At 38.3% G+C, this 13,628-nt stretch overlaps 1 protein-coding gene across 1 annotated transcript; it reads left to right on the top strand.

The window, feature by feature from the left end:
- The first annotated feature begins 3,014 nt into the window (after nucleotides 1-3,014).
- On the top strand, nucleotides 3,015-12,908 carry LOC130719461 (uncharacterized). Its single transcript, XM_057570089.1, has 5 exons — nucleotides 3,015-3,237; nucleotides 10,219-10,873; nucleotides 11,021-11,976; nucleotides 12,136-12,480; nucleotides 12,754-12,908. The coding sequence occupies exons 1-5, from the start codon at nucleotides 3,015-3,017 to the stop codon at nucleotides 12,906-12,908; spliced, it is 2,334 nt and encodes a 777-aa protein (XP_057426072.1).
- Nucleotides 12,909-13,628: the final 720 nt, after the last annotated feature.

Raw genomic sequence — 13,628 nt, 5'->3', positions numbered from 1 at the left:
TGAATATGGGAACAGTTGATGGAAAGAGGTGAATGATGGAAGGGGAAAGGATTTAAAGGCCAAGGAGAGTAGCGGTTGGGGAATCGTGCCTTGACGTGGCAGGATAAAATGATTACTCAAGGGAGTGCGGTGTGAGTTTCGGGAAGAGGAAAAACAATGCATTAAACGAAAGGTTACAACAGTTGAAGCTTATTGGTTTGAATTCAAATTGTCAGGCTCTACTGTGATTCGAAAGGACGTTCCAAAGATAGCGGTTGAGATTCCTTGGATTCGCTGACTTTTGTATCACTTCAGGGTGCAACGCGTGGCGAAGGCTCAACACATGTCAAGGGGTCACGATTCAGGACACATGCATGACTATGGCAGGGCGGGCGGACCGAGCGTCACCGCCACAAACTTGCTTGTGGACTTGGTCCGCCAAGGGAGCGTGACAAGACATCCGAAATGTAAATTTTTAAGCATTAAATTACCAAGCCATGTTGGAAATTGTTCTTTGTTTTCATACCTTATTTTTTTAGCACTAGTTAGCTTCTTATGGCCATCGCCTTGTTTCATCTGTTTAAAAGACACACTTAGCTCTCATGCTTCGAGCTCTATGTCTTGTGGACTGGGCGAGACCCCAGGGTCCCTCGCCCAGGAGTGCTGGCTTGGGGCGATGAGCAGACCGGGGACTTGGGCCTTCCTCCCAGAGGCCCAACTGGCCCATTAGGATGACTTGGAGGCGCTAAGCCCAACTCCCCCAACTATAAATAGGGGAGGGATACCAAATGTAAGGGACTCTTAGCTCATTTATAAAATAACAAGATTGAAATTCAGTTATTCTCTCTCCAAAGTGGTTACGCTCTCATTCTCCCTAGGAATCTCACATCATGTTCCTTACACCTTAGGTACTATACCTCATCTCGATGATCATGATGGAACAACTTGCTAAATGTATTTTGCAAAAGATATGTTCTAACTATCCCATATGGTTGAAAATAGTATATGAAACAAAATAGGAAATAAAAACACATTAATTATTTGTCTATGCCATTAATGATCAATAGCCAAAAATATAAGAGAAAAGTCAATATTAATTTTACATTTTTTTAATTTGGATTTCAATTAATATATAATTTTTTTTAATATAAGAAGATTGGTTTTAAAATGGGTTTGATGAGCATCACTTTTTTTAATACGAATATAATTAATTACGAATTAAATAAATATTAATATTCTAAATTAATTAACTAAAAAACCGTACTCTTTTTACTACTTGTGTCTGTATTTTATAAATCAACCTATACCCAAATTTTTAATCAACTTTTTTATTAACAATCACATTAACTCAAGAAAATAACTAATTTAATACTATTTAATGCAAAATTATTCAAATATACATCATTTATCACATTAATCAAATCATTTTTTAACGTAAATTAAATCTTTTTGTGGTTTAAATAGGAATCAATATATTTTTTTTTTATCTTTTTCACTTTTTTTTACCCTTATTCTTCTATTTATTGTCTTCTATAATGATTTCTAAGGAGGCGAGGAAGATTAATGTCATAATCTATATATATATATATATATATATATATATATATATGTAAAGCACACTTGAACTTTTTCATTGATTACTTTACATTTCCATAAATACATTAGATAATTAAATACAAAACTAAAAAAACTACATCTACTTTATTAATTAATAATTGTTAATCTTTTCAATTTCCCATATTTTAAAATAATTTTTAATATTGATTAAATTTTAATTATTAATTATAATTTGAGCACAAAATTTTAGTAATAATTTAAATTGACTACCTTTACATTAATAAAAATATGTAGTAAAAATAACTTTTACATTTATAACTAATTGTAAAAAATTTCAAATTCTTATATGTTAAAATTAAAACTATTATTTTAATTTATTTATTAATCATAAGTTGATGAATTTTAAAAATTAACCAATAAAATTTATTACTCCTTTTTACGTATAAATAACAAATTAAATACTAAAGTTAGATATCATGTTCATAAGTTATATATATATATATATATATATATATATATATATAAATATTTGACTTGAGTTCTACATTATTGGAAAGATTAATTAATTTTTTATTTTCATTTTCATTTCAATTAATTATCAACCAAAGGTTGAAAAAAATAAAAGATACAAAAATAGCACAAACTACTATCTTTTAAATATAATAAACATGTTAGAGATTGAATTAGTTAATGGTTGAATGCTTTTTGTAAATATATATTTAAAAATTTATTTTTAAAATATGAAATAATTTTGTATGTTGTTTAAATTAACTATAATGTAGTGGCGTGTTTTTTTTAAAAATAATTTTAAATTTACTTGTGATTTGGTAATAAATCATTGATGAATATTTTATGTTTTAACTATTAATTGTCAACTTTTCATTTTCTTATACAAAAGAATAATTTATTAAGTAGTTTTAAAAAATAGTTAGAATATTAACTATCAATCATAAATTGAGGGAAAAATTAAGAAATATATTTATATGTAGAAAATATTAATAAATTAAATTAAATAATCGTGTAGATATAATTTATTAATGAATACTCGAAAATAATAGTTTAAAAATTAAATAAATGTCTCTATATAATATTTACTATTAAATATATTGGATGCGTGTATAATTTGAAAAAAAATACTTTCAAATGTGTTTTTTGACCTATTATATAGTAGTACAAACTGTCACTGGTTGTAAAAGTAATTGCAATAAAAGTAATTTTTCTTTAGAGATATTAAAATCTAACTCGCTTACAAACTCAGGTACTAATTTGATCATTAACCAACAAATTTATTAAATTTCAGTAATATCATTTACTTACATAAAGAGAGTTCTAATACAAGCAATTTAATACATAAAAATCTCTTTTTTTGCTACATCGGAAAATTAACGAAAACAAAATAAAACTAAGGAATTGCTAAACGATCCCTGATGATCAGGATCTCTAACTCTGACAGAGGATTATCCAGCAGGCAAAGATCCATGGACGGAGAAGCAGCACCTTTCTTGGCTAGCCAGTTTGCTGGTAAATTACAGTATCTACTGATCCCACTTAATGACACATTCCAGCTCCTAGATGTCAAGTCTCCGATTTCCCCAAGAATAGGCAAGAACTGGCGTCTTTCATCATCTTCCAACGCCTTCAACAAATCACTGCAGTCTGTGTTGCAAATCACTTCCCTGTACCCACGGTCCCAAGCTACCTGTAAGCCAAGCTTCAAGGCCCTTGCTTCCGACAGCAGCGAACTGTAAGATCAAGGTTTGATCAGTGGTTGCATCTCTATATTTTGATGATTACAATTAAGGTTTGTGATGATGAACAATTGTGGTACCCTAACGTTTGTATCTTTTAGTTGTGACAAACAGATTCTGAATCTGACCCAAGCCTATTCATTCAGAAGAAGAAGAACCAAGGGATACTAAAAAGAGAGCTAAAGATTATCATGTTCGTTCAGAACAGTGGCAAATCCTTCAGAAGTTCTGAAGATGGAAGCTCTCAAGAGGTACTGAAGAACCGGAGTCAGAAGTTCTGAAGTCCAGATGTTCCAGCGGAACGGTCCAGAAGTAGAAGACTCAAGTTCTGAAGACCTGAAAGAAGTTGGCATCTGAAGACCAAAGCTATTCTAGCCCTGACGTTCAGAAGTTCTGAGGAACTTGTTCAGAAGCAGAAGTTGCAAGGTCAGAGGATCCAAGCTTCCGTCTGACTGTGATCAGAAGCTTCACCAACGTTCATCTGAAGCACTCCAGATCTCAAGTCAGCTGGTGAAAGGACAGGTCGCTGTCATAGTACAAAATCGTACAAGCCTCAGTCTGTCCGCCACCTACCTCGTGCAGCCTAGCAGTCTGATATTACAAGATTGCCACTCCAACGGACAAAACCCTAGCAACGGCTACATCATATGCCTTGGAGTATTTAAAGGCTGAAGATAGAAGAAAGAAGCTAAGAAACTTTGCTGAAATCATTCAACTTATACGAACCAATCTCTTAGCATTATTTCTTCACTGTTCTTAAACATCTGAGTTTACTATTAGCTTTTTAGAAGCACTTCTTGTAAACCCGAAACCTTTTACATTATATTGTAAAGTTCCTTAAGAGACCAAGGTTGGTCGGATCTTGAGAGGACTGAATCAAGGTTGATTCAGTGTTTAGCTAGTCTTAAGAGGATCGGTAGATCAGCTTCTTAAGAGGATACTAGTGAGAAAATCAGTGTATTGTTAGTCACTTAGCAGGTAGCAAAGTGCAGTTGTAACACTCATTGATTTTAGTGAATTGCCTTCATCAGAAGAAGGAAGAAATCACCTTCATGGGTGGACTGGATTAGCTTGAGCTTTTATCTCAAGTGAACCAGGATAAAATACTTGCGTTCTTCACTTCTTATCCCTCTGCACCTAGTTCTTATCTTTGAGTTTTGAAAAAGTTGAAAAGTATATCCATTATTCAAAAACTCTATTCAAACCCCGCCCCCTTTCTAGTGTTTTTCGCACCTTCAATTGGCATCAGAGCTCCGGTTCTGATTTAAACACCTAACAGTGTTCAGTGATCCAGAACCTTGTGTGAAAAACAAACGATGGCCCAAGCCAATACTTCCGTTGACAACAACAACAACAACAACCAACTTAGAGCACCAATCTTTGATGGTGAAAAGTTTGAGTACTGGAAAGATAGAATAGAGAGTTATTTCCTTGGCACTGACCCAGATCTCTGGGATATGGTCATGGAAGGCTATACTGATCCAGTAGATGCTTCAGGAGTGAAGATCCCCCGTTCTGAAATGACTGACGCTCAGAAGAAGCGTTTCAAGGATCATCACAAGGCGAAGTCTATGCTATTCAGTTCAATATCATATATTGAGTATGAGAAGATCTCTGACAAAGAAACAGCAAAATCCATCTATGACTCCTTGGTCATGACGCATGAAGGAAATGAAGAGGTCAAGGAGACCAAGGCTCTTGTTCTCATACAACAATATGAGCAGTTTAAGATGGAATTTGGTGAAACCATTGAGGAGATGTACTCAAGGTTTCAAACTCTGATTGCTGGAATCAGAGTGCTAAACAAGGGCTACTCTACTGGTGATCATGTCAAAAAGATCATCAAAAGTTTGCCTAAGGAGTGGAGGGCTTTTGTCACTGCACTGAAACTCTCCAGGAATCTGAACTCGTTGAAGTTAGAAGAACTCGTGAGTCATCTCAGAAGCCATGAGATTGAACTCAAAGAGGACAAGCCTCAAAAGAAAGACAAATCTATTGCTCTTAAGTCAAAGTCTGACAAAGCGAAATCTTATCAGGCAGAAGAGGAAGATTCCTCTGAAGAGCTATCAGATGCGTCTGGTGATGAAGAGCTATCTCTTTTCACAAAGAGATTAAGCAAACTCTGGAAGAACAGACAGAGCAAAGGCAAAGGACCAAAGAAAAGTTCAGGAAGACATGAATCTTCATCTGGTCAGAAGAAATCATCTGGAAAGGAAGTCACTTGCTTCGAGTGCAAGGAATCTGGGCACTACAAGAGTGACTGTCCCATGCTAAAGAAGGACAAGAGACCAAGAAAAGTCTTCAAGAAGAAAGCTCTCGTGACCTTCGATGCAACTGACTCTGATGAAGCTGAGTCAGAAGAAGATGAAGCTGTGGAGGCTCTGATGGCTACCACCAGCAGAGGTGCTGAAGCTTCAGAAGATGACTCAGACTCTGAGAATGACGATGAGGTATTCTCTAATTTTTCTCCATCTGAGCTAAGAACTGCTTTATCTGAAATAATGGAGAAACATGATGTTCTAGTGAGTAAACATAAAGAGCTTAAAAGAAAGTATGCTGTTAAAACCAGTTCATCAGAGGTTCATAAGAAGTTAGTCTCTGAACTCACAGAAGAGAATTATTCTCTTAAAAATGACAACTCTGTTCTTCGTGCTAAAAATGCCATGCTAGAAGATCAACTTGCATCATCTGATGTTAAGCATGAGACATTATATGAGAAAGCATTTCAAAGGTTCCTAGCCAAGGGCATAGACAGAAGTCTTATGGCTTCAATGATCTATGGCATAAGCAGAAATGGGAACAATGGCCTTGGCTACTCTCAATCCACGAGAGATGAGTCATCTGAGCCCAAACGCGAACCATTGCATAAGCATTTCGTTCCCGCTAGCACTGTCATTCCAGAAAAGGTTACACCAAAGGTGGTAAAACCAAAGGGAAAGTTTAAACTTGACATGTCTAAATATTACAATCAGGTTCCTATGTATTATCCTCCTGTTGCACCCAAAGTTCCAAGAACTTCTGGGAAAACTAACAAGAAAGGACCCAAGATATGGGTACCTAAGACAAAAATTATTCATGTTGCAGACATCTTATGCAGCTCAGTTAAGACACCTGTCATGGTACCTGGACAGTGGATGCTCGCGACACATGACGGGCATAAAGTCTATATTCCAAAAGCTAGTACCGCTTAAGTCAGGAGGAGACGTTGGCTTTGGAGGAAACCAGAAGGGAAAAATCATTGGAAAAGGTTCCATAGGAGATGGAAAAATTCCAGTTATCAATGATGTACTTCTGGTGGAAGGATTATTTCATAACTTGCTCTCCATAAGCCAAATTGCTGACAAAGGTTACGATGTGATCTTCAATCAAACCGGCTGCAAAGCTGTCAGTCAAACAGATGGATCTGTTCTGTTTTCTGGGAAGAGAAGAAATGATATTTACAAAATCAAATCTTCTGAACTGCTATCTCAGAAGGTCAAGTGTCTCATGTCAGTTAATGATAAGCAATGGATCTGGCACAGACGCCTAGGGCATGCCAGCCTCAGGAAGATCTCTCAACTCAGCAAGCTAAATCTCGTCAGAGGATTGCCTCGTCTGAAGTATTCATCAGAGGCTCTGTGTGAAGCTTGTCAGAAGGGAAAATTCACCAAGAAGCCCTTTAAAGCAAAGAATGTGGTATCTACAACAAGACCCCTTGAGCTACTTCACATTGATCTCTTTGGACCAGTGAAAACTGAATCCATTGGAGGAAAGAAGTATGGGTTAGTCATTGTAGATGACTACAGCAGGTGGACATGGGTAAAGTTCCTAAGACACAAAGATGAAACACACACTATGTTTACCAACTTCATTACTCAAGTTCAGAAGGAGTTCCAAACTTCAGTGATTACTGTCATAAGTGATCATGGTGGAGAATTTGAGAACAAAGCTTTTGAAGAATTGTTCAACTCCCAAGGAATCTCTCACAACTTCTCCTGTCCTCGCACTCCCCAACAAAATGGAGTTGTTGAAAGAAAGAACAGAACTCTTCAGGAGATGGCTCGCACCATGATGCAAGAATCGAGTATGGCCAAGCACTTCTGGGCAGAAGCAATCAACACTGCTTGCTATATCCAGAACAGAATCTCCATCAGACCAATTCTGGAGAAGACTCCTTATGAGCTATGCAAAGGAAGACAACATGATATCTCTTACTTCCATCCATTCGAAAGTACTTGCTACATGCTCAACACTAAGGAGCAATTGGGTAAATTCGATTCTAAAGCTTTAAAATGCTATTTTCTTGGTTATTCTGAAAGATCTAAAGGTTTTAGAATTCATAATATTATTCATCAAACTGTTGAGGAATCTATCCAAATTAGATTTGATGATAAGCTTGGCTCAGAAAAGTCAAAGCTGTTTGAAAGATTTGCAGATTTAAGCATTGATTATTTGGAAGCAAATCAACCAAAGAACAGCTCAGAGGATGGTGCTCCAGAGGCAGAAGCATCTGAAGTTGCTCCAACAACTTCTGATCAGCTTCAGAAGAAGAAAAGGATAGCTGTCTCTCATCCAGAAGAACTGATTATTGGCAATAAAGATGCTCCCGTCAGAACCAGGTCTATGCTCAAACATTCAGAAGAGACTCTTCTGAGTCTGAAGGGACTTGTTTCTCTCATTGAGCCCAAATCAGTTGATGAAGCTCTTGAAGACAAAGGCTGGATTCTGGCAATGCAAGAAGAGCTAGATCAGTTCACCAAAAATGATGTATGGACCTTAATGCCTAAACCCAAAGGTTTCCATGTCATAGGAACCAAGTGGGTATTCAGAAACAAGCTGAATGAAAAAGGAGAAGTAATTAGAAACAAGAGAAGACTGGTGGCTCAAGGCTACAGTCAACAAGAGGTGATTGATTACACTGAGACCTTTGCTCCTGTAGCAAGGCTTGAAGCTATAAGGCTACTGATCTCCTTCTCAGTGAATCACAACATCATTCTCCATCAAATGGATGTCAAGAGTGCCTTCCTTAATGGTTACATTTCTGAAGAAGTGTATGTCAAGCAACCTCCTGGCTTTGAAGATGAAAAACATCCAGAGCATGTCTACAAGCTCAAGAAGTCACTCTATGGACTGAAACAAGCTCCCAGAGCGTGGTACGAAAGGCTCAGCTCCTTTCTTCTACAGAATGAGTTTGTAAGGGGTAAAGGTGACAATACTCTTTTCTGCAGAACCTATAAGAATGATATTCTTATAGTTCAGATTTATGTTGATGACATCATTTTTGGTTCTGCTAATCCCTCTCTGTGCAAGGAATTCTCTAAGTTGATGCAGGCTGAATTCGAAATGAGCATGATGGGTGAACTCAAATACTTCCTGGGAATTCAAATAGATCAACGACCAGGAGTCACCTATATTCATCAGAAGAAGTACACCTTGGAACTTCTGAAGAAGTTTAACATGAGTGACTGCAACATCTCTAAAACTCCAATGCATCTAACATGCATTCTTGAGAAAGAGGAAGTTTCCTCTAAGGTTTGTCAGAAGCTCTATCGTGGAATGATAGGCTCTCTTCTTTACTTAACTGCCTCCAGACCTGATATATTGTTTAGTGTGCATCTCTGTGCTAGATTCCAATCAGATCCTAGAGAGACTCACTTAATTGTTGTTAAGAGGATCCTCAAATATCTGAAAGGAACCACTAACCTTGGCTTGATGTATAGAAAAACATCAGAGTATACACTTTCAGTTTTTTGTGATGCTGACTTTGCTGGAGACAGAGTGGAAAGGAAAAGCACCTCTGGAAGCTGCCATTTCCTTGGAGCAAATCTTGTCACTTGGTCAAGCAAGAGACAGAACACAATTGCTCTATCAACTGCAGAAGCAGAGTATGTCTCAGCTGCCACGTGCTGTACACAAACCATATGGATGAAGAATCATCTGGAGGATTATGGTTTGTCTCTAAAGAAGGTTCCTATTTACTGTGACAACACAGCTGCTATCTCACTCAGCAAGAATCCCATTCTACACTCAAGAGCAAAGCATATAGAGGTAAAGTATCATTATATTCGTGATCATGTTCAGAAGGGCACTCTATCATTAGAGTATGTTGATACTGACCATCAGTGGACAGATATTTTTACTAAGCCCTTAGTAGAAGATAGGTTTTTATTTATTCTTGAAAACCTGAACATGGACTTTTGTCCAGAGTAAGGTTTTCCTCAGAACTTCTGACCTTGGTACCTCTGAAGTCATCAGATGTTACCCTTTTCAGAAGGTACTCGATCAAAAGCACTTAACCCACTGGTTAAACTTCTGTGGTATTCTGTGGTAGGCAACAATACACGTGTCACTTCATTTGTGACATAGTTCCTTGAGTCGCGTGGTGTATCTGCTATAATGATGATGCCTACTCTCCTCCACTATGCTATTTTCAGACTATCTATTTTACAACCGTTGATTTTGCTTTTACTTTTTACCTCTTAAAATCTCAACGGTTACCATTTAACCCACTATACGTACTCTTCACACACGATCTCCCACACACTTACACAGACGGTTTTCAAACTCTTTGTGTGCATTGCATTCATTCATACTCCTCTCTTCAATATTCCCTCTCTCTCTCTGAACCCTAAACCTCACTACCTGAGAATCATGGGCAAATCAAGGAAATCAAAGACAAATGTTACTGCTGTCTCCAAACAAACTGCCCAAGACCAAGAAAATCAGAGATTTGAAGAAGCACAACAAATTCTATACACACCCAATGTGGTAACCTGCGTCAAGAAAGCTGAAGAACTGGTTGTGTGCAACGAAGCAAGAGTGGACTTCGACAACCTGGCTGATCATGGTTTCGACATCAGGGATCAAGTCGACTTACAAGGTTGGTCTGGTTATTTCAATAGGCTCTGTGGTCCTATTTACCACAAACTGGTGGTGGAATTATGGAAAAATGCAGTTTGCAACGACTACTACGTCGTCTCCCATGTGCTGGATAGGAAGATTGTGATTTCAGAAGAGTCCATTGCAAAGCTACTGGGTATGGAGTTCCAACAGGGAAAAAGGATCAAAAACGTTGATGCCAATGTTCCTGGCATGAGGAAGCTTGTCAATTTTTCTATTTATGACAACTTGACCATGGATAGGACCAAGTATGCTATAAAGGATCTGAAGCCCCAGATGAAGATCTGGCAAAATATTTTCATATCCTGCATCCATCCCAGAACAGGCGAAACTGATTACCTCAATGCAACTCAGAAGGTAATCATGTATTACATTTCTAGGGGTGAGCCTGTATGTCTGCCATTTCTGCTTTTCAACTATCTGAAGGAATGTGTTGAGAAGTCAAGAACTACTGGAGGTGAGAACAAGATGTCTATTTCTTACATTCCTTATGGAAGGTTACTCTCAGATATCTTCACTCAGAATCGGTTGGTCAAGGCTCTTTTTGATCTGGGACTTCATGATGATTTGGCTATGACCATTGGAGATCCTCTAAATGGAACTAAGCTGAAGAGAATGCAGATTATTGAGAAATTTCAGATTGAACCGAAAGAAGACACATCTGAAGAGATTCATCAGAAGAACTACCCTGTTAATGACTTTCCTCTATGGTCTAAAAAGGACAATCCAGCATGCATTCTGGAGTATGTGAGGATGCTCAGAAGAGAAGGAGATCCTATCACCCTTGAAGAATTTGTCACAACTCTTCCTGACAGTCCTCCTGAAATGCCAACAAGGTGAACCAAGAGAACAATCAGCAAGCCTTCAGATCCCAAAGGCAAAGGGATTCTGATAGAGAAGACCAAGAAGATAAAGGCAGCATCTAAGTCAGTGGTCATCAGGGAACCAGTTCCAGAACCCTCTCCTGAAAGAACTCCAGAAGAGTCATATGAGGAATCTCAATCTGATGATTCTGAAAGCTCTATGGATTCTTCCTCTGGAAACCAAGAAGAAGAAGTTCCACCTAGAAAGAATGTCAAGAGGAAAGCAATTATTGAAGAATCATCTGATGAGGAAACCGAAGATGATGTTCCTCTTGTAAAAAGGCAAAGAATTCAAACAGCTCAAGTTGAAGAAGATGTTGAGCAGGATGACTGTGAGATCATTGAAAATGTGCTCCAAGTCATAAGGGAATCAGAAGAAGCTGAAGATTCAACTGATTCAGATGTAGAGCCCATAGGCAAGAGGCTGAAACTGCCTCTGAAGGGTCCACTTCAGAAGAAGGAGTCAGGACCACAGCAAACATCTGAGAAGATCTCAGAAGTACAAAGAGAAAGGAGATCAAAGACAGCTTCAGATCCTGCAAGGACAGCCAGACCCACCAGATCCATCCCTCTTAGTGAATCAAGTAAGGAACCTGCTAAAAGCATTAATTTAGATTCTGCTTTAGTAGTTATTCCTGAACAATCTCAGCCTATATCTACATCTCTGCCAACATCAACCCAAACAGCTCCCACTCAAACAGAACCTCAAACACAAGCCTTTTCTCAAGCTGAAACACAAAACCCCCAACCAAACATCCAAACAGCTACCACTGCCATTCCATTCATCCACATACAAACCTCTTCCACATCCACCACAACTGAACCTGTACCTGTCTTTAATTCTTTCATTCAAGGTATCGTTCAAAGTGAGGCTACCCTAAGAAATTTGGTTCAACACTTCACTCCCAAGCCTCCATACACTTCAAAGACCCTCCTGCTAACTCAAACTGGTGAGATCCCTGCTGAGGAAGAAAAAGAGGATGATGATGTTCAGATTCTTGAACCTCCGTTCAATGTGAAGCCTCTTCAACAAGTGGCTTCCAGCCTTGAAGATCAACTCCAAGATGTTGCTGAAACTTCCTATGTGTCCTTGTCCAATTATTCTGCAGTGAACTCACGAGATCTGAGTTTTACCTCCCCTGAGAAGACTGCTACCTCCAGGAAAAGGCAAGTGACGATCTCTGAAGCTGAGCATATGGATGAATCTGACCACTCAAGAATAGAGAAGAATCATGCAATTGATTCTACTCCCTCGGGACAACCCAGAACTGATAGCTCCAATGCTTCAAGCTCAAATGCAACCAGAACTCCTCAACCTGTTCTGACCTTGGCAACCTCCTTCCGACCTCAAAATCTCATTCAACTCATTCAGGAGTTCTCTGAAGAGGCAACCAGAAGACTGAAATGGTTAAATCTGGTAACTGATAATCAGTTTGATGCTTCATTTGTTGATGGTCTGTGGTCTACTTTCGGAAGATGGTCAGAAAGCAGAGCTTATGAATTTCAGAAGCAGCTTAGCAGTGAGAAACGTCTAAGAGTTCATAATGCGTATGAGAGAGCTTATGAGCAAAGGCAGAGAGTGCTGCACAGAGTTTGTGAACCCTTGAGAAGAGCTATGGCTGAAAGAAACTATGTGGTATCTGAATGTACCTCAGAAGATGCTGAGATGGTTTCAGCAGAGGTTGCAGAGGACAGCTCTGAATGAATAGTTATCCTGGAAGATGCAGATGTTACTGAAGTTGAGAAGCAAGTGCCAATTCAAGTTGATGCTGAAATTCCATCAGAGGCAGAAGTTCCTACCCCTGTTCAAGCTCCAGAACCTTCTCCTCATCCAGAAGTTGCTACTCTTGCTGCCAGGATTGACAGAATTCAAGATGATTAGCAGGGATTGTTTCAGATGGTTGAGCAACAAGGACGTGTTCAGATTGAACAAAGCAGGCAGATTCAGGAATCCTCTGGCCGAATGGAAGCTATGATGAAGTACCTGATCGAGAATCTTCCCTCATCATCAAAGCCTTGAACCCTTCTCATCTATCTTGCATGCATTTGTTTTAATTGTCTTGAATTTATCTCATGTTTGAATGTGTTAAATTCTTATTTACTTACCCAATGCACCGTCCATTTAGTAACTCACATGCGTTTATGATTTGATAAGTTTTATGCATGATTTTCTGTTACCTTTCTTCCTTATAATCTCTGCGTTCATTCTTTTTCATCACAACTCAATCCGACTACACTCCATTCATCTCAATTCTCCTCTCTTCTAAATCAAGATGACTACTGTCGAATTGATCTCTGAACTCAAGACTATGGTATTTGACCAAGTCTTTCCTTGGAGCGTTAATTTATCTACCTCTCAGATTTCTCAAGCTCTTATGAAAATTGAGAATCTTCTGAATTGTTGGCTGACATCCCATCAGACTCACTGTCTTCAGAATCTTCAAGAAGTTCTAAACGACTTCCTTCGTCTGGCCTCTCGCCGGAAGGACCTTGAAGCTCAGTTCGAGGGCATTTGTATGCTACTTGAATATGAAGAAGATCAAACCGAAGCCGATCAGGATGCTGTCCAGAAGAATGAAGCTCTGAAAGAAGATCTGGCTAC

The sequence above is a fragment of the Lotus japonicus genome, chromosome 5 (genome assembly GCF_012489685.1).
Source record: "Lotus japonicus ecotype B-129 chromosome 5, LjGifu_v1.2".
NCBI classification, from domain to species: domain Eukaryota; kingdom Viridiplantae; phylum Streptophyta; class Magnoliopsida; order Fabales; family Fabaceae; genus Lotus; species Lotus japonicus.
This window is presented reverse-complemented; position numbering and strand designations above follow the sequence as displayed.